Consider the following 16960-nt stretch of genomic DNA (forward strand, 5'->3'; position numbering starts at 1 on the left):
GTCAGTAGAGATGCAGTGGCAAATATTTAAAGGGATATTTCAGAATGCACAGAATAGATCCATTCCACCGAGTAAGAAAAAGTCCAAGGGGAAAATTTTCCCCATGTCAGGCAGGCCTTGCAGGAGCGGGCATGGGCTGGCACAGACCTGATCAATGCGTGCAATTGGTTCCACGCCACCATTTTATGCAGACGGGCCAATTAAGGCTTGTCCAGCATATTTCTCAACTCCCGAGGATAGCGGGAGTGGGCGGGAGGAAGCAGGTGTGCACAGACTGCAGGGTCCAATGGCGACCCGGTGTCCTGTTTAAATGAAGGCCTGGCAGCCTTTGCAAGGCTGCTGACAATGGCCGGGAGAAGAGCACAGCAGAGGGCTACAGTTCATCATGCAAGTCCGGAAGGTAGGCCAGCGGGGCAGGCCAGACCAGAGGGTAGGCCAGTGGGACAGTGTGCCCCTTGTTTTTCCGATGAGTGCCTAGCTGCCTTCCTGGAGGAGGTGGTAGTGCGGCGGGAGGCCCTGATTCCAAGGGATGGGAGACAGAGGCCTCCCTACCTGACCAAACGTGTGTGGAAGGAGGTGGCCGAGAGTGTGAGCTCCCATGATGTGGTGCGAAGCACATGGCTCCCGTGCCACAAAAGATTCAATGACCTCCTGTGCTCAGGAAGGGTGAGTACCATGTTGGCTGAGGTCACTTGATGCAGCCGTCAGCCTTTCCCCCCGGCCGCCAAACCCCCCACCGCCATAACTCTGAGTACAGCAATGGCACTGAATCCTCTCGGCATGTATCCCTCGCTGGGTGGGCCAGCAGATATTGCCCATGCTCAGTTAACCCCAAGAGGGTTGAGCTAGGATGTATTCTGCATCTGCAGCATGTGTGACACTGACACCCAGAGTATAGAATAGGGGTGAAACTCAAGGATCTGCAGCGAGTCAGAGTGCTGGAACTGGGAAGAATATCAAAGTCATGCTGGGAGGGGAGCATCCAGGTGGCGGGGCACTAATCCATTTGCTGGTCTTTGCACTTCATGCACTTGTGCGTCTTTGCTTAGCAAAGTGACACCTTGTAGTGCCACATGTGAAGGAGGCAGCATTTGGGCAATGGCGGGGGGTCAGCCCTGAGTTGTTTGGGTGAATGTGCGGCTGCTACGGGGTGACGAAGAACTGGGGTCCTGCAATGTCCCACTCTGGTTGAGGTGACTGGGTTGCGATGGGAATCCAGGTACAGGCTGGACTAATCAATGCTCTTCTCTCCTTTTCAGGAGAGGACTGTACACAATTCCACTGAGCGGATATGGACTGGTGGAGGCCAGGCCCAGTTGGTGATCCTAACACCTTTTGAACAGCAGGCCATGGATCTGGAGAGGCGCCATGCCCCCAGGTCCACCAGTGGGGGTGAGGCTGGGGTGCCACGGGGAGGTATGTTTGTCAAGCACTCAGGTCACCAGGTGAGTCCCAGCAGCCATGGCCATGCTGAATGCTCAGTGATTGAAGTTTGCAACATGGGCTGGCCATTGATTATGGAAGGATGAGCACATAATGATCCGGGGGAGTGGCATGCACATTGACATTGTCTCCACTTTAATCAAATGTCCTTGTTCTTCTTTTCAGCATCACTGGAGCAGGGCCGGGAGGAGGAGGCAGAGGGGCCACCTCTCACCCCTGAGGGCCTAGAGGAAATCCATTCACCAGCGTCACACCATCTCTACCAGGCAGGCACCAGCGCAGATACTAACACCTCGATGGGAATTAGATCTTCGGCTAGTGTCCTGGGGCACGGTGGTGATGGCACGTCACACTTGCTTGGGGTGCGGGCAGAGACAGAGAGTGCCCAGGGCGCTGGCAGTCGGAGGACTGCTAGGGACCAGGCACATGCTTGGTTGGTGGCTGATAATGTGCCTCTGGAGTCATCCGTGAGGCAGCAAATGATGGAAGTGCGGGTATGCAGGAGGATCTGGCGGAGATACATGAAGCTATGCGTGGCATGGTGCCCGTGCTTGAGGAGTCCACGAGGAGCATCACCAATGCATTGAGCCTCATAGCCAAGCGCCATGCTTCCTGCAAAGAGAAAGTGGCGGCTCTCATGGAGAGTCTCCAGGAGAACAATCAGGGCCTCCTGGGGGATGTGCTCGGATCTGCAAGCCCTCACAGCGGCATCGGCCTCAGCTGGTCATCGCCCAGTGGTAGATGGGTTTGGGCACCAAGTATCCCAGCTCAGTGCCCATCCATCTACGGTGAGCAGGGAGGTCCGAAGTGACCTCATGTTGGCGCAGCAGCTGCCTGTTGTCTCTGCGAGCTTCTCTCAGGGCGCTCCAGATAAGGGCGGCAGCTGCTCTGCTCCTCTGCCAGTGACTGTTGCATCCAGTGAGGCTGCGACGACTGGGAGATGCCAACTCTGGAACTGGCAGCTCCCCTCCAGGTGGGGCCAGCACAGGCTCCACGGGCCAGAGGACAGCCGCCAAGGTCATCGAGGCCAACAGGACAGCAGAGTCAGCAGGCTGGCTCAGATGCCAGTGCCAGTGAGGGGGGAGCACCAAAACATAGCACCCGTGAGCGTAAATTTTAGGCACATTAAGCACACCATGGGTTTCTCACTGGTGCTTTTATATTGCCCCACTAATAGTTTATTGACAGCTTGGTGTGATGTGCAACAGCTTCTTTTTTTGGCTTATGAAGTTACATTTGTTCCCTCAATAAATTTTGACATGTTGCCATGCCTAAGGGTGATTCCTTACTTCTGCAAGTGGACGGGAACCCATGATGTTATGAGTGAGTTGTTTGACATTGAGTTTTATTGACAAGGGCCTTAGTTAATGTTCCTATCCAGTCTGATTTAGCACTCAGGTATCGAGTGTGGAGCCTGCAGCCCTGGCGTGTGTTGGAGATCCATCTATGGTGGGCTAGCTGAAGGTTCTTTGGATTAAAACCTCCCGGGTGTCCCTGCCTCTCTGGAGTATGCCTGGGTCAGCATCTACCCCCTTAGTGTTCTCCTGTGCGTGCTCATCCTCGGACTCACTGCTGTTCTCATCGTGTGCATCCACAGCAACTGCGTCTACATCTTTCTTGTCCACAGCATCCCCCCTATCTAGCGCCAGATTGTGGAGAGTGCAGCATGCAACCACTATCAGTGACTCATGATCTAGGGGATACTGGGGTGCGCCCCCTGAACGGTCCAGGCATTGGAAGCGCATCTTGAGAAGACCGATGGCTCTCTCCACCACAGCTCTTGTGGAGGCATGGCTCCTATTGTCCTGCTGCTCAGCCTCTGTTCTTGGATGGCAGGGAGATGTCATGAGCCACCATTTGAAGGGATAGCCCTTGTCACCCAGCAGCCAACCATCCAGCCGGGCTGGAGCACTGAAGAACCTCAGCACCTGGGAGTGTCTGAGGATGTAGGCGTCATGGGAGCTGCCTGGGTACCTTGCACAGACTTGTAGAATCAGCATCCTGTGATCACACACTATCTGCACGTTCATGGAGTGGAAGCCCTTCCTGTTGACGAAGGCACCGAGCTCACCTGCTGGCGCCTTGATGGCCACATGTGTGCAGCCTATTACACCCTGGATGCAGGGGAAGCCAGCAATGGCCGTGAAGCCTCTGGCTCACTGTGTCTGGCTTGCCTCATCCTAGCAGTAGTGGATGAAAGTCAATGCATGCCTGAACAGAACATCTGTCATCTGCTTGACACAAGTGTGCCAATTGATTGGGAGACTCCGCTGACCCCTGGAAAGAGCCAGAGGCATAGAAGTTGAGGGCAGCTGTGACCTTTAGAGCCACTGGAATGGGGTGCCCACACACACAGTTTGCGGAGATCTCAGGGCCTATCATCTGACAGGTGGAGGTGACTGTCTCCCTTGAAAGATGGAGCCTCCTTCGGCACTGCACCTTAGACATATTGAAGTATCTGCTTTGCCGCCTGTAAACCCTGGCAGCAGGATAGTGGCGTCTTCTGCGGCCCCTTCTGCCTTGGACTTCCTGTTGGCCCTGCGCCCCTTGTGCCTGCGCCTCTCCTCCCAAAGGTGGCTCTCCTGGAGGCTGAATATGCACTCCTGGCCTTCTCCCCCTTCTGGCCCTCCCTTCCTCCTCAGAGGAGGTGCCTCGAGTAGAGAGCACAGCTTCCATTCCAAGGCTAAGGGAAGGCTTCCTGAAAGCTGCAGGCTCCAGAAATGATCTTTACTGTAGAGTCCTGACTCATGTCCAAGCAGCTGGTATGAGTTTTGAAGTATTCCTGATCACACAGGCAAGTAGCAGTAACTTTCGCAATTAATTACCTGAAGATAACGTTTGCGGTCACTCTTATCCCGCTAATTGATGAGGTTTATACAAATGTCTCCTATCCGCATGCCTGTTGCGCCCATGCGATGCCCTGAAGATCGCCCGGGCCCCAAAAAATTGCAATCAATTGCTGCCTCAAGGGCCTTAACTGAATGATTAATTAATGGTGGGCACGAATCTGAGATGGCGCGTCATTTTACGCATTGGCATGGGGGGCCCCCCCCCATGCCAATGGGAAAATTCTGGCCCGAGGAACGGACACACCATCCGTGGTTAACTAGAAAGGTTAAAGATAGTATCAAACTTAAAGAAAAAGCATATAATTGTGCAAAGATAGGTGGCAGGTCAGAAGATTGGACAGAATATAAAGAACAGCAAAAAATGACTAAAAGACTAATAAGGAGTGAAAAATTGGAGTATGAGAGAAAGCTGGTCAGAAATATAAAAACAGATAGTAAGAGTTTTTATAAATATTTAAAGAAGAAAAAAGTTAATAAAGTGAGCGTTGGTCCTATAGAAAGTGAGTCTGGAGGATTGATAATGGAAAATAAGGAGATGGCAGATGAATCGAACAAGTATTTTGTATCGGTTTTCACAGTAGAAGATATAAGTAACATCCTAGAAGCAGCTATAAACCAGGACAGGAAAATGGGGATGGAAGTCAGGAAAATTACAGTCACCAGAGAAGTGGTACTGAGTAAATTGTTGGAGCTGTGGGCTGACAAGAGCTCGGGTCCTGATTGATTTCATCCTAGGTCTTAAGAGAAGTGTCTAGTGAGATAATTGATGCATTGGTTTTAATTTCCCAAAACTCCTTAGATTTGGAGAAAGTCCCTTTAGATTGGAAGATAGCAAATGTAACTATTATTCAAAAAGGGAGGGAGACAGAAAGCGGGAAACTACAGGCCAGTTAGCTTAATGTCTGTCATGGGGAAAATGTTAGAAGCTTTTATTAAAGAAGTTATAACAGGGCACTTGGATAAGCTCAAGGTCATTAGGCAGGGTCAACATGGTTTTATGAAAGGGAAGTTATGTTTAACCAACTTTATGGAGTTCTTTGTAGAAGTAACAAGCACTGTGGATAAAGGGGAACCGGTGGATGTACTGTACTTAGATTTCCAGAAGGTATTTGATAAAGTGCCACATCAAAAGTTTTTGTGGAAAATAAAAGCTCATGGTGTAGGGAGTAACATATTGGCATGGATAGAAGATCGGTTGGCTAACAGGAAGCAGAGAGTGAGCATAAATAGGTCTTTTTCAGGTTGGCAAGATGTGATGAGTGGTGTGCCACAGGGTTTAGTGCTGGGACCTCAAAAGTTTTTAATTTATATAAATGACTTAGATGAAGGGATTGAAGGAATAGTTGCCAAATTTGCTGATGACACAAAGATAGATAGGAAAGTAAGTTGTGAAGAGGACATAAGGAGGCTACAAAAATGGGTTAAGTGAGTGGGCAAAGATCTGGTAAATGGAGTATAGTGTGGAAAAATGTGCAATTGTCTATTTTGGCAGGAAGAATAGAGAAGCATATTTTCTAAATAGTGAGATTGCAGAGCTCTGAGGTGCAGAGAGATCCTAGTGCATGAATCACAAAAAGCTAATATGCAAGTACAGCAAGTAATTTGGAAAACTATTAGAATGTTACCATTCAGTGTGAGGGGAACTGAATACAAAAGTAGGAAGGTTATGCTTCAGTTGTACAGGGCATTGGTGAGATCACACCTGGAGTAATGTTTACAGTATTGGTCACTTTATTTAAGGGAGGATGTAAATGCATTGGAAGCATTTCAGAGAAGGTTTATCAGACTGATAACTGGAATGGGTGGGTTGCCTTATGAGACAAAACTCCACTGGAGTTTAGAAGAGTAAGGGGCGACTTGATTGAAAATTGTAAGATCCTGAGGGGTCTTGACAGGGTGGATATGGAGAGGATGTTTCCTCTTGTGGAAAAATCTAGAACTAGGGGTCGCTGTTTAAAAATAAGGGGTCGCCCACTTAAAACAGAGCTGAAGCAAAATTTTTTCACCCAGTGGGTCGTGAATCTCTGGAACTCTCTTCCTGAAAAGGTGGTGGAAGCAGAGCCTTTGAATATTTTTAAGGCAGAGGTGAATGGATTCTTGATAAGCAAGGGGCTGCTAGGTTATCGGGGGGTAGGCAGGATGCAGATTTGAGGTTACTAGCAGACCAACCATGATCTTATTAAAAGGTGGAGCAGGCTCGAGGGGCTGAATGGCCTACCCCTGCTCCCTGTTCATAGGTTCGTATGTTTGTATCTGGTATGAGTTAACTTATGTTTAAATATCAGTCTTTTGGATAGAAATGAGTTACAATCTCTTCCCGTTTCCTATCTACTCTTTTGATTGTAATGATAAAGAGACATTTGGGAGAATTTTCTCCCCGCTGGAGGGGGCTGAGCAGGACTGGGCACGGGCGGGCGCTCAGCCGATCACTGCCATTTTACGTGCACGGGCCAATTGACGCGCAACCGGAAGCGCTGAGCAGGGGGAGGAGGCTGAATCGGGGCCTGTGCTCTTTCGCTCATGTATGCGCAAGAGTGCAGAAACCTCCCTTAGGCACGGAGCTGCTTCAGGGAGTTTAATTTCATTATGAAGAATTTAAATAAAGAAAAAAATTTCAGACATGTCCCCTCACGTGACAGTGTCACATGAGCTGAGGCATGTCAATGAATTTTAAAAATTTATTTGATTTATAAATCCTTCATTAAACCTCATCCCAGCTGTGGATGATACTTCATGAGAAATGCGAAGGCTGCCTGGGCTCTTCACCTGCCCACCAACCTTAAGGTTGGACGGGCAGCTCAGTTAATCATTTTAATTAGTTTTTAAGTGGCCTTAATAGGCCTTTGACAGTTCGGCGGGCGAGCAACCAACTCCGGCTGCTGAACTGAAGATCTGAACGATGCATGGTGACGTCAGGAGGCACATCCGACATCACCACGCATCATTTTACGTGTCAGAGAGCAAGGCCCGTCCCCACACTCCAACCCGAAGATTCTGGCCATTGGGTAACAACAACATAATCAGTCAAATAGTCTAACAAGAGAGCATTATTTTTAGAGGGATGGAACTAATAAAACCCAAATCATAAAAAAGGAAGGAGACTTTAAATATTAAATACTTTACATACAGTGGCCAATGGTCATGGAAGGCCTCAAGTGTCCAGTGGACATCCCACCCCCCTCCAAAGCCACCTAGTGACGGTAATGTCAGAGAAGAGAGGCTGGCATTGAGAGTGACCACCAGCATGGGCCACTTTCTAAACCTACTCTTATCAATTGACCCAGCTTAAACAGTTCAAATGGCGCTGGAAGCATTGATTCCTGGATTTAAATGAGTGATAACTTGCTTGTAAACAGCAGCATAAATTATTGCACTTTGTTCATTGCTGGAGATCACAGGAGTTGCATTTACATTCTGCTTCCCAGATTATGTGAAGTGCTGTGGTATAAAACCTGGTTGTGATTTAAACAGCCTAATCCTACTAAAAATAAAGAAAGCAGAATATGTACATAAAGCATGGAATATTAAAATGTCACACATCCTATCAAGTTCATCCCAGGTGCAGATCGCGTACAATCTGTCCTCTTACTGACATTACCCCACGTCCTTAATCTCCCAGGGAATCATTCTGCAAAAGTTTTTCCTGACACCCACAGTTAATTGAGAAAAGCTTCAGATTTTCTATCTGACCATACATTATTCCATTCTGACTCATTGGCTTTTCACTGCCAATGAGTAAGAGAATTGTTGCCTGTTGCTTCCTGCTTCCCAGGTGATGATGTTCAGGGTGTAAGAGCTGCTGTGATTAGACAGACCTGTAGCAAAAAGAACACAGTCAGGGATCACTACACTCAATACTATCGTAAAGGTGCCACTAAAATGTAGTGACGAGTACAGCGAGTCCTCTTCACCTGTAGTTTAGGAATTGTATGATGCAGAAAAGTCAATATCATTACTCCAAAGTAATGAAATAACTTTCGTGCAGTAGGAATTTCAGCACTTGCAATTTCTCTAAGGCCATTTTCAAGCCTGACATGGGCATCATGCACAGAGCACACACTCCAACTGGTTGACCTGAAGCCAGGTCATGAATGGGGTCATGAATGGGTCTTATACATATTCTAATTTGGTTGTACTGCCAGTGCCTGTTGCACCTCCACAGACAGCTTGTCCATTTTAAGAAACTGAATGTCAGCCCATTTACCTCACCAGCTAATGGCCCGAAAACATATCCTGTGGTGGAGTGGGAATGCTGATCAGGATACTGTGGAATTGGGGGTACACAGCTGCCCCTCTGGGATCCATAGCAATGATATTTTACACTTATTTACCCACTACAGATGAATTCTAGTGCCTCAAATGGCCATTGGGAAAGCCTGGAAAAGATCTGACCCAATATTGAGTTGGATGTATTTCAGTTGTAGTTTTGGCACGGGATGTTAACATACAAACATACGAAATAGGAGAAGTAGGCCATTCAGCCCTTTGAGCCTGCTTCACCATTCAATAAGATCATGGCTGATCTGTTTGTGTTTTGAGTTCCACATTCCCATCTATCCCTGATAACCTTTGATTCCCTTGCCTAACAGGAACCTACCTACCTCTGCCTCAGAAATATTCAGTGACCCTGCTTCCACCGCCTTCTGAGGCAGAGAGTTCAAAGTCACAAATTCCTCTGTCCGATGAGGCCGACCCCTAATTTTAAAACAGTGTCCCCTTGTTCTGGACTCACCCACAGGAGGAAACATCCTTCTCATGTCCACCTTGTCAAGATCGTTCGGAATTTTATATACTTCAATCAAGTCACCCCTCATTCTTTTAAACTCCAATGGGAACAAGTCCAGCCTGTCCAACCTATCCTAATAAGACAACGTACCCATTCCAGGTATCAAACTAGTATACGTCCTCTGAACTGCCCCCAATACGTTTACATTTGTCCTTAAATAAAGAGACCAAAACATATAATATTCGAGATGTGGTCTCACCTGTATAACTGAAGCATAACATCTTTACTTTTATGTTCAATTCCTCTCATAATAGAGATTAGCATTCCATTAGCCTTCTTAATTATATGCTGTGCCTGCATATTAACATTTTGTGACTCATGCATGAGAACACCTAGATCCTTCTGCAGAACAGAATTCTGTAGTTCTTCTCCGTTTGAGTAATACTCTGCTTTTTTATTCTTCCAGCCAAAGTGAACACCTTTACATTTTCCCACATCTGCCTGATTTTTTCCCACTCACTCAACTTATCTATATCCATCTGAAAACACCTTATAAAAACAAAAAAACTGCGGATGCTGGAAATCCAAAACAAAAACAGAATTACCTGGAAAAACTCAGCAGGTCCGGCAGCATCGGCAGAGAAGAAAAGAGTTGATGTTTCGAGTCCTCATGACCCTTCAACAGAACTACACAGAACAGAACAGAACAGAACTAGTTCTGTTGAAAGGTCATGAGGACTCGAAACGTCAACTCTTTTCTTCTCCGCCGATGCTGAGGTAATTCTGTTTTTGTTTTGAAAACACCTTATGTCTTCTTCACAACATACATTCCTACCTGCCTTTGTGTTATTTGCTAATTTAATTACGATGTCTTTGCTCCCCACATCTAAGTCATTGATGTAAATTGTAAAAAGTTGAGGCCCCAGTACAGACCCCTGTGGGGCTCCACTCGTCACGCCCTGCCAATCTGACAAAGACCCATTTATGCATACTGTCTGTTTTCTGCCAGCCAACTAATCTTCTATCCAGGCTAATATGTTACCCCCTACACCATAAGCTTTTATTTTCTGCAATAACCTTTGATGTAGCACCTTATCAAATGCCTTCTGGAAGGAATATTGGTCCTTGCCATCGACCCTCATGGCAATTATAAGACTGAATTTCTTCCTGATCATTTCTAAATCATTGAATCTTCAAAAGACAATTTAAAAAAAAGAAAAACATATTCATATGCGCAAATCCACACATGCACATTTCAAACATTTTCACAAGTTCAAGACATAACTCCCAATTAATTTCTCTGCCATTCCCTGACATGATTCTGATACCAGCCCAGTTTACTTTCCCATTACTCTGATTCACTTATTTTTGTATTTTCTTTCCCATGATTTGCTCCACTGATCAGAAAACTGTTCACCCCGCAGATGTCCCAAGACTCCCGGTTGACTCAGCAGTATAAGCTGCTGTTAAGCTATGTGGAAAAGGTCCCAGGCCTCCTGCGTGGTTTTCCATCCTCCCATCTTGCCACGCCTTGGTTGAGTCACCAGGAGGAGGCATAGTGGAGTGGTCTGCCAGTTTTTCCTCCCTTTCCCAGATGGTTTTAAGCTATTTATTTTCCAGAGCTGTGGATGCACAGAATAGGCTGTCAGCTAAGGAATTTATGTTTGATAAAGCTTGATTAATTTATAGCTAGGAACTTTGATGTTTACTGTGCCAATCATGATTAGAAATGGACAGATTTGCAGAAACTTATCAAAGGAGATGAATTGGGTAGAATCCATGAAAAACAGGTTAAGCAAGGTCTGTGGAATAAAAACAGGGAATGTTGGAAATGCTCAGCAGATCAGGCAACATCTTTGAACCTGGGAATGGGGTGGGAGGAAAGAACAAAGTGAAAGGTCTGTGCTGGGGTGGAACAGAAAATTCTGGAAACACTAAACAGGTCAGACAGAATCCTTGGCTATGTACTTGCTTATTAACTGTTAGATCTTTAACTTTTCCCAGTTCTGATGACAGGTTATCAACCTGAAATGTTAACTCTGTTTCTGTTTCCACAGATGCTGTCTGTCCTACTGACTGTTTCCAGCACTTTCTGTTTTTATTTCACATTTCCAATAACAGTATTTTCTATTTGTTTTAAGTTCTGTAGAGAAAGGGGCGCTTGTTTGCCTAGGAGCTTCTTCCTCAGCCTATGCTATCTTACGTTCTTACAACCTGTCCACGACAGTCGGGCCCATTGCTGGGGGAGGTCCGGCCCAGAATGTCACTCAAGATAATGAATCAAACTTGCTTCTCCTGGTTAAGAATCAAACCCTATGGCATTACAGCTGCTAATCACACCTTGCTGTGATGCTTCTTTTCAAACAAAGCCCTAAGTACGCTCAAACGCAGTGATGATCAGAATCTGAAGTGTGTTCCAGGTTTGTCATTAGAAAATAAGGTTTGTTTAAACTGCCCATGACTTAATTAATCCTCCTGAAATTATTTGACGTATTAAGATCATGAAAATTCTCTCACATCCACTGTAAAATAAGGAGGAAGTAGAGACAAGAACAATAGCAGAAAGTGAAAGAGATTTAAATGGAACTAAATGATGGTAGAATTTTCCTGAAAATTTGTGGCATAGTAATGGCACGTCTCGAGTGTACACCATTATTGTGGCATAGGTATTCTGGGACATTATGGTATGAGTCATGTGCCTTTACTCATAATTTCTTTGCGATTTTTATGTCACTTTGTTGAAAGTTAGTGATAGCACTGCCCCTACCCCTGTCCAAGTTTGCTGACGACACAAAACTAGGTGGGAATGTGAGTGCTGAGGAGAATGTTAAGAGGCTTCAAAGCAATTTAGACAAGTTGAGTGCGTGGGCAAATACATGGCAGATGCAGTATAACGTGGATAATGTGAAGTTATTCACTTCGGTAGAAAAAACAGAATGACAGAGTATTATTTAAATGGTGATAGATTGGAAAATGTTGATGTACAAAGGGACCTGGGTGTCTTTGTACACCAATCACTGAAAGCAAACATGCATGTGCAGCAAGCTGTTAAGAAGGCAAATATATGCTGGCCTACATTGCGAGAGGATTTGAATGCAGGAGCAAGAATGTCTTATTTCAGCTGTGCAGGGCCTTGGTGAGACCGCACCTGGGGCAGGATTTTTAGGTTGGCGTGTGGGCGCAACTGGGAGCAGCCCGGGAATGGACCCCAATCGCAATTTCACATTGGCTGGCAAATTAATGGCCAGCCAGTGTGAAGCGTGCGCTGGGGTGGTCAGCGCTGCCAGGGTGGGGGCGAGCGCTCACAGAAAACTGCCTCAGGGAGCTGAAGACTTCAAAAGTTTTAAATAAAGACTTTAAAATCAGAACAAAAACTTCCAAACATCACAAACAGTCACCTGAACATTATAAAAATTCTGTCCATAGGTTTTTTTTTAACTTAATAACAGAAACCTCATCCTGCCCTTGGGTGAAGTTTCCTGAAAAATGCAAAGGCCACATGGGTGATTTGGCTGCCCGCCAACCGTAGCATTGGATGGGAAACGATAAATCTCTGTTAATTGCTCTGTTAATGGGTTTAATTGTCCTGTTAATTGTCTGCGGACGTGCTTCCAAGTTTAGTGTGTGCCTGCCGACCGAAATGTCGCTCAAGTGCATGATGTTGTCGGGATGTCGTTGGGCAACATCATGCATTATTTCATGCCAGCGGGTCGGGCACTCGCCCACACGCTAAATGCTCTGCCTCTGGAGTATTCTGTGTAGTTTTGGTCTTACCTAAGAAAGGGTATACTTGCCGTAGAGGGAGTACATCGAAGGTTCACCAGACTAATTCCTGGGATGGCAGGATTGTCGTATGAGGAGAGATTGGGGCGACTAGGCCTGTATTCACCGGAGTTTAGAAGAATGAGAGGGGCTCTCATTAAAACATATAAAATTCTGACTGGGCTGGACAGACTGGATGCAGGGATGATGTTTCCTCTGGCTGGGGGGTGGGTCTAAAACAAAGGGTCACAATCTCAGGATACAGGGCAAGCCATTTAGGACTGAGATGAGGAGAAACTTCTTCACTCAGAGGGTGGTGAACCTGTGGAATTCTCTACCACAGAAGGCTGTGGAGGCCAAGTCACTGAATATATTTAAGAAAGAAATAGATAGATTTCTAGACTCTAAAGGCATCAAGGGGTATGAGGAGAGAGCGGGAGTACGACGTTGAAATAGAGAATCGGCCATGATCATATCGAATGGCAGAGCAGGCGCAAAAGGCAGAATGACCTGTTTCTATTTTTCCATGTTTCTATGGGCAGGATTTTTTGCTTGGTGTGCGAGCATGTGCCTGACCTGCCCTAGCGTAAAATAACGTGCAATGATTCTGGGCAAGCATCCCGACGTCATCACACACTCATGCGATATTTCAGTCAGCGGGTGTACTCGAGAGTCGGCTGCGCGCCCGTCAACAATTAAGAGGCCTATTAAGGCTATTAGTGTATTAATTAAGAGCGATTTTTCACTGCCCGTCCAATCTTATGGTTGGCGGCCGGGTTAATCGACCAGGTGGCCTCTGAATATTTGAGGAAACCTCATCCACGGGCAGGATGAAGTTTCCGAGATTAATTTTTAAAAATGTTTTGACAGAATTTTTATTATCTATATGTTCAGGTGAGTGATTCCTATGCGGGGACACTTGTTTCAGAATTTCATAATCTTTATTTTTGTTTGTAAAATTCTTCAGCTCCCTGAGGCAGCTCTCTGCCGTCAGGGAGCTTTCATTGCGCGCTTTCCTGCACCGACGCCAACGTCAGTGCTCGCCCTCTTCCTGCCCCCACTCCTGCAGCGCTGAGCTTTTCAGGGCGCCTTTCACGGTTAGGGGTCGATTGCAGGCGATGGCCCCTTTACCAGCTGCTCCCGGGCCTGCCCACCATGCCAGCCTGACGACCCCAAAATCCTGCCCTATGTTTCTACCCCACCATCAAAATAAATGGTGATCCCTGTTTTGCTGAATTAAAACTAGTTTGATTGACTGCTGGACAATGAGACAATGGTGCTGGTGGGTCACAGATAGACACTGGTCAGTCAGAGGATACTGCTCGTATGTTACACAATGGTGCTGCTTGGTTGCAATATAGCACCGGTGAGCACACAATCTATAACTAATCACTTAGCAGGTTGCCTATATCTGTGGAAGGGCTAAATTTTATAATGCACTTTAAGGTTCTCAATGTCAATCAATTGGGCAATCTTTAGTTAAATTTTAAGTCTCATTAAGCAAATAGATTTTAAGACCTCAGAATGTCACATTGTACCAGCAATAAGGTTTTAAATCACCCCGTGGATATTAGCTTAAGAATTTATTATGTCAAAGCCCTCTTGGTTCCACGTAAAACATTAAAGGTGAGAATTGAAGCAATGCCTGCATTGATTTTCCTGCTTCACTCACAGATAAGTCCTCAGAGGGTGGCTGGAGCAGGTTCCATGGGCTGAGGGACAACCCCTGGAAAAACTCTAGGTTTGCGACGGCAGTGAAGTTGAGGAAGCACTACTAGTTCTAATATACAAAGGAAGGATTTTTTTCTAAAGAGCTGGGTAAACCGAGTAGGGCAGGATTGTCACCTGTTGCATGTATCATGAACTCATTTCAACAAGGCATACTTCAATGCACATTAGGCCTCTCATTTACATATGAGAGGAACTTGACCATTGATTTATGTGGCCTTAGGAATTTAGCAGATTGGTACAGGCTGTCTGATGCTAAGTTTATAGGCAATGCACCCCTGTTCACCTGACAACAAGTATAATTATGTCAATTTCTAACCTTTTACATTATGCCAATGAACAATTTTCTCCCAAATGCCTCAGCTGTATAATGAATGCTGCGCTTGAAATTATTAGGTTGGGTAGGAAGCATTAACAATTCAGCTACATAATGTTTTTTAAATGCGAGGCATGATACATATCTGTACAGTAGCAATATAAGTCTGTCACTTGTTTTGTTCCTTACTCATGGACTGAGCCATTTTCTGCTCCCCATTATATATCATCTATGTACCTTAGAATTTAATCTCTAGCCATGTGAAGTTGTGAAGGTGTAAAAAGAAACCAAGAAAGTCTGTTAAACACCGCGTCCACTGAGTGCTTCAATGTGAAAGAAGACTGGAATAGAAAATGTTTTGAGAATAAATGTACATCAACGTACTTAATCATGCGGAGTCATTTCTCTAAACACATACGAGGGTGCTGAAAACCTCCCTGTACTGAGACTGATGCTGTGTGTCAAGACACTCAGTGCTTTGAATGTTACATGGTGGCCATGATAGATAGTTGCCTGGTTGCACACTCAACTAATACAGTACTTCTTTCTTGACAGTTTCGGCATGAACCATGATGGAATTGGAAACTCCTGTGGGACGAAAGGTCATGAAGCAGCAAAGCTCATGGCAGCTCATATTACTGCCAACACCAATCCATTCTCATGGTCTACGTGCAGCAGAGATTATATCACCAGCTTTTTGGAGTAAGTACCCAGTAGCAGAGCAAATTAGATTATCCCATTTATTAAAGAAATGACCACTATTTGTTGCCATGAATAAACATACAATTAATTGATACAATTGGACTTGCAGCTCAATGAAAGGTTTATGTGTAAATACAATTTATTATATGTAGATTTTGCTGAATGTAATGGATAAATGTTTGATTTTAAAGTAAATGCTTTCTTTGACATTTGTTGATCTAAGTCTAAAGTAAGCACAGATGTGAAAGTGTGAAAACCAGCTGATGAATTTCTCATTTTTCTCCGTTCAGTTTTTCCTTCTTTTGTTGCATTAGCCTTTTCATTAAAGATTGTGATATTTGGCATTTAAAAACAGTGGTTATTTATTCCCATGTTGAGAAATTATTTCCAGAGGAGTTTAAACTGTTTTGCTCATATTGGCTTTGATTTATCCTTCACATTGCTACCCTGTTTAAACAGAATTAATTAATTGGTTCTGGGGCTGGGAAGAGATCATGGGATGTGTCCAATGCACTAAAACTCCATCAATATTATTTATTCTATTTTCTGCTGTATATTTTGCGTAGGATAAATGATGTGAAGTTCATTTTGGATCTTTTGTTAATTAATTATAGATAGCTGGACATTTGTAAAATAATTCTGTCTATCCAAGACAAACAGGCTCCAACTCTTGCGCTCACACTCAGATTGGTTTTGATCACTGAAAAAAATACAGATTGTCAAGCCAATAAAAAGGCACTAAAATGTTAGTTTCCATTATCAGCCAGCCGGAGACTGAGCAATGATGAGTTATAACGGCTTATTCAGTACTGTTGACATGTGGAACTGATATTCCACCCTGTATAAATAATAGCTTACTACTCCTGTGGGGGTTTTATGCAATTTGGAAACAAAGTGGGGGGTAATCACTGAAGCTTCCAACCCAGAAAGAAGTGCGGTTTTGAGAAATACTCAGATCTGTCTTTAACACTTGCCCACATGCTCAAGTACTTTCTTTTTCTCAAAGTGGAAAAGCCTACAGAATGCTAGAGACCTGTCCTTAATAAAGCAACAGCTGTGTGCAATCCCTGCAGGCAGGGGCAGTATTTAATATATTTTTCCGGAACAGACCATTTGGCCCAAAACTTACCCAGCCTTATACAAACATAGTCTGAACCCTACCAGCATTGAATTTAAATGTTTTAAACCAAGAAGCGAACATCAAAAATAGTGAGGACAGAGCTTATTTCTATCGGCACTAGGATTATCTGCATCTTTACGTGCAAGTTGATTCCATCATTTTATATTCAAAGTTTATGATGCCAATTTACTGATCTGATCATGGACATGTCAGGAACATTACAGCAATGGTGTTAAGTCTGCTGAAGTCTTGTACAGCCAGTCCAAAGATTCTTCCGCATTCCACATTTACAATGAGCTCCCAAGGTGCCACCT

General features: G+C 45.0%; 1 protein-coding gene across 1 annotated transcript in view; it reads left to right on the plus strand.

Moving 5' to 3' along the window:
• The window catches only part of adamts6 (ADAM metallopeptidase with thrombospondin type 1 motif, 6), a 347102-nt gene that overhangs the window by 165450 nt on the left and 164692 nt on the right, over positions 1-16960 (plus strand). The window contains exon 10 of the mRNA XM_041191657.1: positions 15380-15526. Within this exon, the coding sequence (XP_041047591.1) occupies positions 15380-15526 (147 nt within the window). The remainder of the gene's footprint in view (positions 1-15379; positions 15527-16960) is intronic.

The sequence above is a fragment of the Carcharodon carcharias genome, chromosome 1 (genome assembly GCF_017639515.1).
Source record: "Carcharodon carcharias isolate sCarCar2 chromosome 1, sCarCar2.pri, whole genome shotgun sequence".
In the NCBI taxonomy this organism is placed as follows: Eukaryota; Metazoa; Chordata; class Chondrichthyes; order Lamniformes; family Lamnidae; genus Carcharodon; species Carcharodon carcharias.